The sequence below is a fragment of the Microtus oregoni genome, unplaced genomic scaffold, assembly GCF_018167655.1.
Source record: "Microtus oregoni isolate MIOR12 unplaced genomic scaffold, Mior012 000026F_ref0000081, whole genome shotgun sequence".
NCBI classification, from domain to species: domain Eukaryota; kingdom Metazoa; phylum Chordata; class Mammalia; order Rodentia; family Cricetidae; genus Microtus; species Microtus oregoni.
The window spans coordinates 121,843-136,723 of NW_024543085.1; the positions used below are offsets into that span (position 1 = coordinate 121,843).

Below are 14,881 nucleotides of genomic sequence, written 5' to 3' on the forward strand. Positions count from 1 at the left end.
AGATATTCATCAGTATGGCTATAGAATAGGGCCATTTCAGGTTCCCTATCCTCAGCTGCCCAAGGAACTAACTGGGGACATCGCCCTGGGCACCTGGGAGCACCTCTAGGTTTAAGTCTCTTGCCAAAACTAAGATGGCTGCCTTGATTAACATATATGCTTCCCTGCTCCCATATCCACCCTTCCTTTATCCCAACCATCCCATTTCCCCAAGTTCCCCCCATCCTCCCCTTCTCACTTTTCTCTCCCCATCTCCCCTTACCCCCATCCCACCCCACCCCCAAGATTCCAATTTTTTGCCCAACAATCTTGTCTACTTCCCATATCCAGGAGGGTAACTATATGTTTTTCTTTCGGTTCACCTTCTTATTTATCTTCTTTAGGATCACAAATTATAGACTCAATGTCCTTTATTTATACTTAGAAACCAATTATGAGTGAGTACATCCCATGTTCATCTTTTTGGGTCTGGGACACCTCACTCAGGATAGTGTTTTCTATTTCCATCCACTTGCATGCAAAATTCAAGATGTCATTTTTTTTTTACCGATGAATAGTACACTAATGTGTATATATTCCATGCTTTCTACATCCATTCTTCCATTGAAGGGCATCTAGGTTGTTTCCAGGTTCTGGCTATTATAAATAATGCTGCTATGAACATAGTTGAACAAATGCTTTTGTCATATGATAGGGCATCTCTCGGGTATATTCCCAAGAGTGGTATTGCTGGGTCCAGTGGTAGATTGATCCCGAATTTCCTGAGAAACCGCCACACTGATTGCCAAAGTGGTTGCACAAGTTTGCATTCCACCAGCAATGGATGAGGGTACCCTTTCCTCCACAACCTCTCCAGCAAAACTATCATTGGTGTTTTTGATTTTAGCCATTCTGACAGGTGTAAGATGATATCTCAAAGTTGTTTTCATTTGCATTTCTCTGATCACTAAGGAGGTTGAGCATGACCTTAAGTGTCTATTGGCCATTTGAACTTCTTCTGTTGAGAATTCTCTGTTCAGCTCAGTGCCCCATTTTTTAATTGGGTTAATTAGCATTTTACAGTCTAGTTTCTTGAGTTCTTTATATATTTCGGAGATCAGACCTTTGTCTGTTGCGGGGTTGGTGAAGATCTTCTCCCAGTCAGTAGGTTGCCTTTTTGTCTTAGTGACAGTGTCCTTTGCTTTACAGAAGCTTCTCAGTTTCAGTAGGTCCCATTTTTTCAATGTTCACGTTTGGGACAAGTCTCACTCTTGTATCTCCACAGAATGCTGCTGTCTCAGCCATGGGGACTTTCTGAGGGCACCATGGCTAACACGCTGGATTTGCTATGTTTTAGCTTGGCCTCTTCCTTGCTTTGGTTAATTTAAAGCATATAACATATGAGTTGTTATATATATAAAGACATATCCAACCATCATCAGGCAGTATCCAGAGACTGTAAATACATTGGCCTTTAGTACTGGGCAAAGACCAGGAGAGCTCACCCATCACTTTGGTATACATGATGGAGACATAGCCATCATCAGTGTGGAATATCTCAGCTCCTGTCATAGAAGTGAATAACACATGACTATTAATGATCAACCTCCCTAACTTCTACACTGATCTTGTTCAGGAAGCTTGCTTTGGAGGTTTGTGTACATGTGTGTCTTGAAGACACATGGAATTACAGAAACAGTTAAAAAAATTCTTTAGGAGCCTTTGAAACTTTGTATATCTTTTTTTAAGTTAGTTCTTTGAGAATTTGGGCAGTGTGTTTTGATTGTATTCACTGCCCAACCCACTCCTCCCAGATCCATCCTCCTTTCCCTACCGGTGCAACTTTGTATCTTCTTTGTACTTTACCTACCAGGTCCAATTTGTGGTTCTCGTATATGCATGCATGTGTGACCTTCCACTGAAGTATAGTCAACTTACTAGGGGTCAACCTACTAGGGGCAACACTCTTTTCACTTTTAATTCTTATTTCTTAAATTAAAACATAATCATAAAATCTTCCTTTCCTTCAATCTCTCCTGAGTGTCACTTCATTACTCCTTCTTAAATTCATGACCTCCTTTTTTCTAATTATTCTTGTTACACATTAATGCATATTATATATCCAAACATATAAACACAGCCTGCTGGGTCCACTCAGTGTTGTGTGTATATAATGTTTTCAGGGATGACTCCAGGTACTCAGTAACCAATTACAAGAACTCTTTCACATGGCTTGCTGTGGCTTATACTTGCAACTACCTTGCTGTATCAGGAAGACATTATTTCTTTGTATCCATCTACCCCCTCTTTAAAAATGATTCCAGAGCCTTGGGAGGAGGAATTGTGGTATGAGACATCCCATTTAGAGCTAAGTATCTCATGATCTCTTATTCTTTGTCTATGACCTGACTAAACACAGGTTCTTGGTGTGACACTGGTGCCAGATATGGATTTCATCTTGTTGAGCAGGACTTAAATTCAATCAGAAAATGGTTGGTTGTTCCACAATAACCATGCCACTATGGCGCCAGAGCAGCTCGTAGTGTTCAGAATTGGGCAAGACTGATGACTACTTTTCTCCTTTTCTGTGTTAGCATGCACAGCACCTTTTGGCATTATGAAAACTTGTCAGCAGGAATAAAATTTACAGTGAAAATTACTGGCTTGAAATGTCTGTTGACTTGATTGAGGTTTCTGTCCCACCAGGTCCCACATCTGTTTAGTCCCAAATAAATACACAGAGGCCTACATCAATTATAAACTGGTTAGCCTATTAGCTCAGGCTTCTTATTAATTCTTATAGCTTTTATTAGGCCATTATTCTTGTCTGTGTTAGCCACGTGGCTTGGTACCTTTGTGGTGAGGCAGTCACATCTTACTTCCTCTGTGTCTGGATGATGACTGTAGACTGCCTCTTTCCTCTTCCCGGAATTCTCCTGTTCTCGTTGCCCTGCCTCTACTTCCTGCCTGGTCACCCCTCTTATACTTCCTGCCTGGCTACTGGCCAATCAGCATTTTATTAAAAATAATACAAGTGACAGGATAAAAGACCATTGTCCCACAGCAAATATGTCAATGTTTTTATTCATTTATTTATTCATTTCATTAAAAGTCATTAGAATTTATTAAACAATGTTTTCTTTAAAATATATATTTATATCCATAAAATCCTTCACCAAAAATTATTATTCACAAAAACAAAAGTTCCTTCTGGAAGTAAACTCATGTGGCTACTGAGATGACAGGTATCTGCTGTGATACTAGAAACTGCTTCTTGCCCTTTCATTGGCAACCTGTATCCTATTGTTCAAACAAACAGAAAACAACCAGAAAGGTCACTAGAAAGGTCACTAGCTAGGCTCCATTGCACTTCCGTCCTTACGTAGGAAAGGCAGGTCATTTCCCTCCGTCCACTCTGCTAACCAGTAAGTATCCGACCTATAGCCACACAGCACTTGTGAGCAAAAATTCTGACCATCATGGTGCTTCACTTCCTGAGTGTGTCGTCGCCATCAGACAGTGGTCTACACTAGATCAAGGTTTCCAATTGCGCAAAGACAGCTCAAGTGTCAAGTAATCCCAGCCTGTTTTAGGGATTTTTGGGTGTTTGTTTCAGCCGCTGCAGACCTTGCCTTGTGTAGATCACCAGGTCCACCAGGCTGCTGTTGAGGGTCAAGATATGCACCTTTGTGCTGAGCTGAGCAAAGAATTTTTTATTCTCATTTGTAAGGGCCTCTGACTGTTCCCAGAGTTCCAAGGCTTTAAGGAGGTGGTTTGTGATGGTGAAATAGGCAAAGGTCTTGTTCTGGATGGTGACTGGGACACTGACGGTGGCCATCATCCCACCAGCACTTGACTGGGACCTGACAGATCTGGCAGGAGAAGGCACTGGGGAGAGGGAGGACGGAATACCTGTGCACAGAGAAGAATTGTTGAAGTGGTCACCAAGAGAGTGAGAATACTTCATTACTATGTCCTTTTTACAGCGAAACATCGCCATGTTCACCAGTGACTGGCAACGTAAACATAAAACGTCAAATATCTTTTCTTGTGCTGGCACCGTGGCATCCGAGAAGGATTTTAATGACATCGTGAACTTAATGAGGTCTGCAGTTTCTGAGTAGACAGCGTACGCTGCCTTTACTGAGCTTTCTGACTCCATGGCCATCCCACACTCAATTAAAGACAGGACAGCTTCCAAATATTTGAAGGCCTTTTTGATCTTGTTCGTCATTGCCGCTGCTTTACACTTCAACCTTTGAGCTTCCTTCATGTAAAAGTCAGCTTTCTGCATGTAAGGTTTCACTTGTGGCTTCCCTGGTTTACAGTTACCCTTTGGCGAAGAAGGCACTAGGAACGCGTTTGTGGCTTCTCTAGAAGACCCTTTGTATTCCGAGCCCTTGGCCTGCACTTTCGGCACTTTTCTGGGCTTGGGAACAGAAGAGTCCTTGTCATTGGCATTGGCACTGCCTGCACTTTTGGGAGGGTCCTGACCACAGGTGTCTACATCCGGCTTTGGCTTCTTGCCTGCAGTTTTGGTTGACTTCTGGGAGGAGGAAGAGGCTGACACAGGTGGCAGAGAAGGCATTTTGGAAGTCTCTGTTTTGGAAGATTCAGTATGGGAAGAGGAAGAAGAAGTACAATGTGACTGGACATCTTTCTCCCTTCTGATTTTCTTGCTGGCATGGTCTTTTTCTGAGTCGCTGCCCTTTCTCTTCTTGCTCAGTCTGCTGGAGCCATTGCAGTCTCTCTTTTCAGAGTCTTGCTTCTTATCTGCTTGCGGCTGCCTGTCTTCTGCTTTCCTAGGGCTGCCACCCTTCCCCAGGGGCTGGGGAATCCGAGTGAGGTGATCTAGGTTTATCTTCTCTACCAAACTCGTTGGTAGTGGAGAGTCCCTGAGCAGTGAGAGCAATTCGGTGTCTCTCTTTTGACCGTCTTCCCGGACACTTGCAGTTTGTTGGCAGTGGCTAGACCTGCCACTGCTGCCACCACTGCAGCCCTTACCACCGTAGGGTGGAGTGAAAGAGTTCCTGTTTAGAGCTTTGTCCTTTGGAGGCTGAGGGCCTGAGGGAGCCTGGGAACCCTTGTGCTTCCTTTTCTCCTTAGGGGCAGGCTCGGCTGCCTGATGGTTGGGCATAGGAGCTTCAGGCTTAGGCTCCCTGCCTTTTGCCTTCATCTCGGGTTTGTCTTTGGAAGTCTGATTTTTTGATACAGAAGGCAGGGGTCCTGGTTTACTTTCCACCTGGCCAGAGCCCTTGGCAGGTTTTCTGGGTTGTTTGGTTTCAATAGTTTGCTGAGGTGGGGACTCCTGTTGGGCAGGGGATTTCTGGCAGCTCCTCTCCTCAGGTTGGGGCCCTTCAGTGGGATCTTGGACAGCTTTGCTGGAACTCTTGGGGGGAGAGCCTTTGGACTCAGGGTGTAGCTGGTCAGTGTTGCAGTTTTCACCCTTATTTTCCGACTTTGCACTACTGGAATATGCTGACACCACCGGCTTGGGGAGAATCTGGGGAGCGCTTGGAGGTGCAGATAGGGAAGGAAGCTTCTCTGCAGCTTGTTCAATGTCGCTCTCTTCACTATCACTGAGCTGCAGGTCCTCCCAGAGTATGGATGTTTTTTGCTGGGAATTGGGATCAGGCTTGGGGAGAATCTGGGCAGCGCTTGGAGGTGCAGATAGGGAAAGAAGCTTCTCTGCAGCTTGTTCAATGTCGCTCTCTTCACTATCACTGAGCTGCAGGTCCTCCCAGAGTATGGATGTTCCTTGCTGGGAATTGGGATCCGGCTTGGGGAGAATCTGGGGAGCGCTTGGAGGTGCAGAAAAGGAAGGAAGCTTCTCTACAGTTTGTTCAATGTCGCTCTCTTCACTATCACTGAGCTGCAGGTCCTCCCAGAGTATGGATGTTTTTTGCTGGGAATTGAGATCAGGCTTGGGGAGAATCTGGGCAGCGCTTGGAGGTGCAGATAGGGAAAGAAGCTTCTCTGCAGCTTGTTCAATGTCGCTCTCTTCACTATCACTGAGCTGCAGGTCCTCCCAGAGTATGGATGTTCCTTGCTGAGAATTGGGATCCGGCTTGGGGAGAATCTGGGCAGCGCTTGAAGGTGCAGATAGGGAAGGAAGCTTCTCTGCAGCTTGTTCAATGTCGCTCTCTTCACTATCACTGAGCTGCAGGTCCTCCCAGAGTATGGATGTTCCTTGCTGGGAATTGGCATCCGGCTTGGGGAGAATCTGGGCAGCGCTTGAAGGTGCAGATAGGGAAGGAAGCTTCTCTGCAGTTTGTTCAATGTCGCTCTCTTCACTATCACTGAGCTGCAGGTCCTCCCAGAGTATGGATGTTCCTTGCTGGGAATTGGGATCCGGCTTGGGGAGAATCTGGGCAGCGCTTGAAGGTGCAGATAGGGATGGAAGCTTCTCTGTAGTTTGTTCTGTGTCGCTCTCTTCACTATCACTGAGCTGCAGGTCCGCACCGAGTGTGGATGTTTTTTGCTGGGAATTGGGATAAATTTTGGAAGCCGGATCGTATTGATTATGGCTTTGGGTTGCAGAACTATTGGGCAGAGGCTCCTTTGTAGGGAAAGGAGATCTGGATGACTTGGCCGTACTGGGTGTATGCTTGGTCTTGGCCGTCCTGGGTTTATGCTTGGCTGTCCGAGGAGGGAGCCACGAATGGGTCATTTCCTTCAGAATCTCCTCAATGCAGCGGACTTCATTGGAGAACAACTGCTCCACCGACTCCGACTGTGAAGATATCTTCAGTCTGGTGAGTTTGGCTTTGGCTGGCACTTTTACATCCAGTTTTTCGAAGTTCTGCCGACCATTGTCTTCCAGTGGTGGCTTCAGGCCCAAGGACTCACTGGGAGCCTGATTCTGACCCTCCGTGGGCCAGATACATGTCATGGGCTTCTGCTGCATTGCAACACTTTCTGAGGGGAGGGGTGGGGGTGGAAACGTTTGAGAAGAGGCCACCCCCAGTCTCGTAATTACCACTGAACTGGCGAGAGGAGGCTCGTTATCTTGAACCTTCACCTTCAGGTCCTTGGAAGACGTGTCTGCACAGTAGCCTTTATTGCTAGTGCTACTGCTGCTGTAAACCTTGCTGGTTCTTTGCAGTCTGGAATGTACAGGGGACAAATGGGACACAGGGGAGATTAAGGGTGAGAGTTTTTTAGCCGGAGCTGAGTCACCATCAGCTCTGCGGTCACACTTTTTGTGGTTTGAAGAGTGCCCCTCCTGACTGAGGCGATCTCGAGTCAGATGCTGTTTGTCGGGTGGACCATAGTTTTTGGCATGGAGACTTGGCACTGGCTCCATCCTTGGTGGTGCCATCTTTGAACTGTGGCTAATGTTACCAACAAAAGGTGATCCACGGGCAGAAGAAGTACCGAAAAGCTTGTGGTAGATGTGCGTGCAACAGGAGTTGGATTCAAGGCTCTCCTTGTCATGAAATGAAGGATATTTCGGCTTCCCCTGGCTGTCTTCAGAACCATTTGGACACTGAGTACAAGACATAGATCTCCATAACTCCTTCATCACTTCGTAGTCTCCTAGTATGTTCTGTATCCGACGCGACAACTCATCCCTGTTTGTAGTCTTGTACGGCTCTCCAAACAGTGGCATCTTTTCTGCAAACACCTCTTTCTCCGGGTGAGCTTCTTGGTTGCCTCTCTCCTTCTCTCAAATCCGAAGAAGGTTACTATTTTCACTGATGTCCTCGAATGCAATTAATGGCGGTCAGTAGAAGGTGCTCATTTTCCAGGCTCTCTGGTTCTATAGTTATGTCTGGGGTGTCTGTGTCACCTGCCTTGACCTGTTGAGATGCAGGGACAAGAGAGTTCGACTTTAGAATTGTGGGAGCCAATGGTACAGGCCACACTTTGGCGCGTGCAGGCTGTGGGCCAAGTGCCCCTGGCTCTGCCAGCTACCGATTTGCCAACTTCCTGCATTGGCCACCCAGAATACCCCAGGCCCAGGCCACGCCCTCCGTGCCAAGCCACGCCCATAGCTTCACCCCACCCCCACTTGGTCCCAAATGCCCACATTTTATGACTCAAGTATGTGGAGCTTTTGAATTTCCGGGGAGGTGTTTGCAGAAGGGTTAGTTGCTACAGAGGCATCTTTATGCTGTAGTCTCCCCATCTCTCCTACTTCGGTTCACATTCATTCCTTAAAGATTACTGAGGAGCAGGAGAGACTGCTCAGTGTATAAAAATAGTTGGTGTGAAAACAAGAGGACCTCAGATTGTCCTTAGCACCCGTTCAAAAGCCTAGCATAGACACACATATCTGTAACTCAAGGGTTGTGAAACATTTCCAAGCAGATTCCAAAATCTCAACGGTCAACCAGTCTAGCCCTAATAGCAAGCTTCCAGTTCAGTGAGAGACCCTGTCTCAAAAAATAAGATGGGATGTAGGAAGACACTTGACATCTGTCTCTAGCTCCTACATGTGTGTACATGGGTGTGTACGCTGCATGCACATGTGTGCATATACCACACAAATACACACATACACATACTTTATACATCATTAATTGAGCCACTACGGAGATCAAGAATTAGCCTGCAGGGATTCTATAGAGCCAGCCATGATGAATTAGGACAGAGGGAAGGAGTCAAGTGCAGTGTCTGTCTAGAGGAGAAAGGAATGAGAATCAGGGAGCATGAGTGCTGTACAGGGAGGTGACAGCTAAGCTGGTCTTTGACAAATGTGTAGGAGTTGAGCACACAGAGAAAGGAAGGAGTCTTAAGGACCAGAGAAGCAACTCCCTCCTTCCTCCCACACTCATACCCTGCCCCCTTTCCCTCCCACCCGGCCAGCAGTCAGAACACAGAAATAATCCTGGATCCCACGGGAAGAGGAGCAAATGCTCAACACTGTACCGCGAGACTGTGCCAGCTTGCTAAGCGTTCACCAGCAGCACTTGTGCCTGTGAAAAGCATTTCAAGGCTCATCTGTTCCCTAAATGAGATGTGAAGGCAGTTTACACCTCGTTTACAATTGCGCTGTTTTAAGGAACAGTATAGATGCTACTCCACCCAAGAAAAGAAATGAGGTCAGCTGCTCCCTTCTCTCTATGGAGTGCCTCTACACAACCCTCAGACCCTCCCAGGCACACAGGAACCTAAGCTTGGAGTTGAGCAGGTAAACCAGCCATAAGATAGGTGCTCAGAGCAGAGACCATTGGGTTCCTTTGATGTGGGGGATGGGTAGCCCTTCTTTAAGCCAGCACTAGGTTCATGGTGTCTAAGTTATTCAAATAGAATGCAGAGATTTTGAATGTCCACTTAGAAATTTCACTTTACACATCCTCTTACCTGAGTATGTGAGACCTCTACTAAAATCGTTCATGCTCCTCTCCTGTCATGAGTGATCTCTTAAATGAGCACTGTGGTGACATTTATTTCCACAGAGCCACTGTGCCATTCCAGAACTTCATATATACAAAACTAATAGTGTGCGCTTTTCTTTCGGGTCTGCTTTGTTTTGCTCACAGGACACGTGTGAGGGTTGTGTATGCTGCACTATGGCTCCAGGGCTCATCCCCTTGAATGATTTTTTAGGTCCTAAATCCTATCTCTTTTTTTGTGTGTCCTGATCCTGATTCTGATCTAGAATTCACTATAGTTGACAGAGCACAGTACATTTTCCGCCCTGGTCATTTACTTGCAGACTGTGAGGCCTTCTGCCCCTCTTTTGCCAGGGGAGAGATCATGTTGCCGTTTTTTAGCAAATTGCTATCTGTATATATGTTTCTAAGTTTTGTGCTTTGAAAGCACTAAGGCATAAGTTTTCCTTATTTTCCCACACCAAGTTTTGTTCCTTCGTGATTGTAGCTGCCCATCTCTGTAGCACGAATTCTAACTGTTCTTTATAATCAGTACCGAGTGTCAGAAGCAGGGGTTAACGCTAAAGATCAGAGAAACAGACCAGTAAGCCCCAAGTGAAACTCACCTCTATCCAAGCTCAGACCAAGATGGGTGATCCTCAGACTTCCTAGACGGAGCTGGGTCTCCACCAAATCTCATATGGTATGTTCAAATAGCACTTGAGGTCCTGCTTATATAGCTTTCTCTGCCCCGCCTTAAACTTTAATCCCTTCTTGACTCCACCTCCCTAATGCTGGGAGTAAGGGTGTGTGAATCTCAAACACCAGGATTAAACGTTAATCCACTGACTGGCTCAATCCACTGTTTCAAGTAGGCCGGATTAACCTTGAACTCCCAGAGATCTGTCTGCCTGTCTTGTGAGCGCTGGGATTAAAGGTGTGCGCCATTACTGTCTGCCCTCTATGGCTAACTTGCAGTAACCCTGCACTCTAACCTCCAGGCAAGCTTTATTTCTTAGATTACAAACAAAATATCAACACATATCTCCATGTCCTCTTGTGGCTTGACTTTCTCATGTTGCCATGCTAACGGCCTTACATCAGCCTTCCTCGGGACTGCAAATGTTTGCTTGTTTCAGTAGGTTACACAAAATGTCTCCTTACATTATTTGTATTCATTTTTCTTTTTTTCATTATTTGAGACAGGATCTCACTATACAGCCCTGGCTGACCTCAACTCATTATGCAGATAAGGTTGACCTTCAAACTCACAGGGATCATCATGTCTTTGTCTCCAGGCTGCAGGGATTGAAAATGTGGGCCAACTTTTATTACTATTTTTTAAAACATTTAAAATTAAAAGGACTAATTGCTCTTCATAAAACATTTATCACCCAGAGATACAAATTGAGCCAAATTCCATATTCTAGAAATGCAACTAAAACCAGAGGTAACAATAGATTTTGATTAAAACCACTTAAACATCTCTCCATTCAGTACTCAGGTAGCTAATGATGTATCTAGGTATAGGTTTTAAAGAACTGCTTTGAACAATTCAACATAAAATCATTTGAAATGGCTCTCTTGTTGTGCAATGGTAGACATACATGATAGAATACATTACTCTCAAAAGATTCTTTTTATGTACATTTCAAATGACATTAGCACTGCATAATTTGACTTTGGAATGTATCTCTAGAAATCCGTATTATTGGGAATCAATCTACCTCAGGATCCAGCAATACCACTCTTGGGAATATACCCAAGAGATGCCCAATCATACTACAAAAGCATTTGTTCAACTATGTTCATAGCAGCATTATTTGTAATTGCCAGATCCTGGAAACAAACTACATGTCTCTCAATGGAAAAATGGATAAAGAAAGTGTGGAATATATACACATTAGAGTACTACTCAGTGGTAAAAAAATAATGACATTTTGAATTTTGCATGCAAATGGATGGAAATAGAAAACACTATCCTGAGTGAGGTAACCCAGACCCAAAAAGATGAATATGGTATGTACTCACTCATTAGTGGATTCTAGCCGTAAACAAAGGACATTAAGCCTATAGTTCACAAACTTATATGCTTAGAGAAGCCAAATGACAAGGTGAACCCAAAGAAAAACATATATGGATCATCTTGAAAATTGGAAGCAGACAAGATTGCCGGGCAAAAGGTGGAAGCATGGAGGTGGGGGTAAGGGGTTGGAGTTGTGGGAAGAAGAGCGGGGGGGGGGGGGGGGAGAGAAGGGATTAAAGGCATGAGCCACTACTGCCCAGTGAAAATTTTTCTCCCCTTCCAAGAGAGTAGTATTCACTTTGAGCTAGCAATGAGTCCTGGTGAGCAAACAAACACAATAGAAGCTCCACAGATTCTTAATGGAATCAACAGGGATTGCCAGGGAGAAAGGGTTTTAGTAATCCTTTGTACCCACATGGGTGGGAGAGGGAGGCAGAGTGGTCATGCTAGGTTTTCTATCAAATTGTGCAGTGTAAAAAAATTCTCACATGGGGAGAGTCACCAATGACCTGGGATGTTTGGGGTTAGGGTTCCTGCATAATATAGGCCTTCTTCTGCTTGATTAGATGGAATATTTTGAGAAAGGGTAGAAGATTCATGAGTTCAAGAAAATATCCCCCAACAATATTATTGTCTGTCATAGTTTCCTTTCTATTTCTTTGATTAAATACCACTACCAAAACCAATTTGGGGAAGAGGTCTCTTTTGCTTACAGATCGAATCACCGCTTTTTATTGAGAGAAGACAGGGCATGAATTCAATAGGCATGAACTGAAGCAGGAATGCTGTGTACTGGCTTATTCCCCTTGAATTTATCAATTTGCATTTTGATACAACCTAGAACTACCTGCCCAGGTGTGATGGTTTAAAAGAAAATGGCTCCCAAAGGGAGTGGCACTATTAGCAGGTTTGGCCCTGTTAGAGGAAGTGTGTCACTGTGGGGGTGGGCTTTGAAGTTTCTTTTTCTCAAAATTCTCTCAGTGTAACAGTCAGTTGACTTCCTGTCGCCTTTGAGTCTGAAAGACCCTGGGGCTCAGCGTTACCACCCCTCCTCCTCTGGGAACCAGGAACCTGATAATCACCCACATGTACACTGGAGCTTTGGGTACTTTCCCCTGAAATTTTCCATCCCCTTTGTATTTTTTCTTCAATGGACCCAGGTCCTGGAACTGGGGTAAAATGACCTGCAGATGACCTGCCAGTGTTTCTCCTTGCTCAACCAACCCAGCAATCGCCATAGCAATGACTCATCATAGTTAGCTGACCATTAAAATGAGCTAGTCACAATAGTTGACAAATGACTTCTGCACTCCCCCTTTTGATTCTGTGGTTTTTCTCTTTAAAAGAAGCCTGTAATAGCTTTTTGGGATCCTTCTCCTCCTGAGGCTGAGGACCTTGATGTGCCAGTCAAATTAAATTCCCTTTGCTTTTGCATCAACTGCAGTGTAAGAGTGGTCTCTTGGGGTGCCCTTTCCTATGTAAGTGGCTTTAGGGTCCAACACATTGAGATCTAGGGCTCTTCGCCATGATACTGGGCTGATCCTCTGAAATTGTGAGTTTCCCCCATTAAATGTTTGCACTTACAAGAGTTGCCATGGACACGGTGTCTCTTCATAGCAATAAAAACCCAAACTAAGACACCAGAAGTAGCACCACCCACAGTAAACTAAACTGGGCCCTCCACAGCAATCATCAATCAAGAAAATGCCCCACAGACTTGCCCACATGTGAAGTTGATGGAATCGAGTTCTCAACAGAGGCTTTGTCTTCCCAGGTGTCTAGTTTAGTAAAGTTGGTAAAACTAGCCAGCACATTGCCCATTCTGCCTGCATGCACCAGAATATTTCCACAGTATTAAAAAGACTACTATTAGTAAATGAAAAATATTTCCTTCTCCTACTAATCTTTCCCTAAATACTTTAACACTAGTAAATGTGAGAGCTCAGAGGCACGGGATCCGCATGCAGGGCAGATTAAGATCTCTTAGTGTTGAATAAGAATACAGAAGCCTAAGGTTGTTTTCTAGCATTGCAGACCCAAACTCCATGTGTGTGCGTGTGTGTGTGTGAGTGTGTGTGTGTGTGTGTGTGTGTGTGTGTGATTGCCTTCCCACTTCTCTCTTCACTCTCATCAAAACAGTACTGAAATTAAGAAATCAGGATAAGTCCGAGTCAAGGTCACGAAATGTCAACATTAAGCAAAAACAAAAAACAAATTTAGAAAATCTTGGAAAGTTTCTCTTTCATATAAATGGAAAAGTTCTTAGATATGATGGGGGAAAATGTTGAGGAGTATCCTTAAGGAAGGCTATCGAAGTCTGGTTTCTGGACAAACTCATATAGTTTGCTAATACTGTACTTAATTTCCCATGAGTCTTTGCAAAGTCTACCAAAAGACAGCCTGTCCCAGCTGTTGGTGTTGCCAACACTAAAGGAAGACAAGCTTCTATGACCTAGTGGAAGCTACAGAAAGCAGGTCCATTCCCTGGGGATGGATAAGGTCATCTAAAGAGACTGAGGAAGTATGGATGTAGCCATCCAATGCAGCAGTCCCATTTGGTCTCACACTGCCTCTTTCATAACACAGTCCTTTCTGCTCTTGTTCAACACATTAGAACCAGATTTGCATTGGTTTATTTTCCCCAAGGTTGTGACAAATGAATCACTTCCCAGTGACTTACATCCTCTGAGACATACGGCCCAATTATTCTAAACTTTTTGCTTTTATAAAGGGACAAAGTTAAATGATTAGAATGACCATATAATTTGTTTTTCAAAACAAGAGCTTTCTGAGAGTAGAAATGAGAGCCATTAATAATTGTGCTTGGAGAAAGAACAAAATAGGATTACAGGGTCCTCCGCTTACAATAAAAATAAAAATATGTACCTAGCCGGGTCCACTGATTTATTGCAGTTCAAACTGAAATACACTCAATATCTAACACACATGGTTATATAATTTTTATTTTAATTTCTCCTTAAGGAGAAAATCACAATAATAACCCACTGAAAAATGTCCCATACCATTTGACACATAGTTTCTCCTGGGGTGAGATCATCATAAATGAAACTTAAATAAATGTTATATAAAACAATGAACAATGAAGCTCTTTGCAGAAAATAGATTTGAGAGCCTTCTACCTGTGAAGTAAATATTGCTGGAGCCTAGAAAAAAAGGAGGATGCCAAAATTTGTATGAAAAGAAAAGGTGTTGTGGGAGAGCAGGTACAAGATGCATGAATTGGCCCAATTCAATTATTTTGCCACATATATCTAAATATAATGCTGTACTTCATAAATCTATGAGCATTATTTGCCAGCTGACAGTTGATGGCTGTTGGGCTGTTTAGGACTGTGGTTACTGGTAGGTAGGTTGACCATGCCTCATGGGCATGCATCTGTTCATGGGTAGCACTAATTTGATTCAATCGTGGGAAAGGTATGTTGGAAAGCATGTGGGGGGAGTTAGATGGGAGGATTGAGAGTATATGTAATTGACATATATTATATACATACCTGAAATTTTAAGAGAATATTAAAAATATTAAAAATAAATT

At 44.1% G+C, this 14,881-nt stretch overlaps 1 protein-coding gene across 1 annotated transcript; it reads right to left on the bottom strand.

Moving 5' to 3' along the window:
* Window positions 1–3,568: 3,568 nt before the first annotated feature.
* Window positions 3,569–12,921, bottom strand: LOC121463246 (AF4/FMR2 family member 1-like). The gene is given in 2 exon segments (XM_041675363.1): window positions 3,569–7,684; window positions 12,910–12,921. Coding segments are annotated over 2 exon segments (4,128 nt in total).
* Between the last annotated feature and the right edge of the window lie 1,960 nt (window positions 12,922–14,881).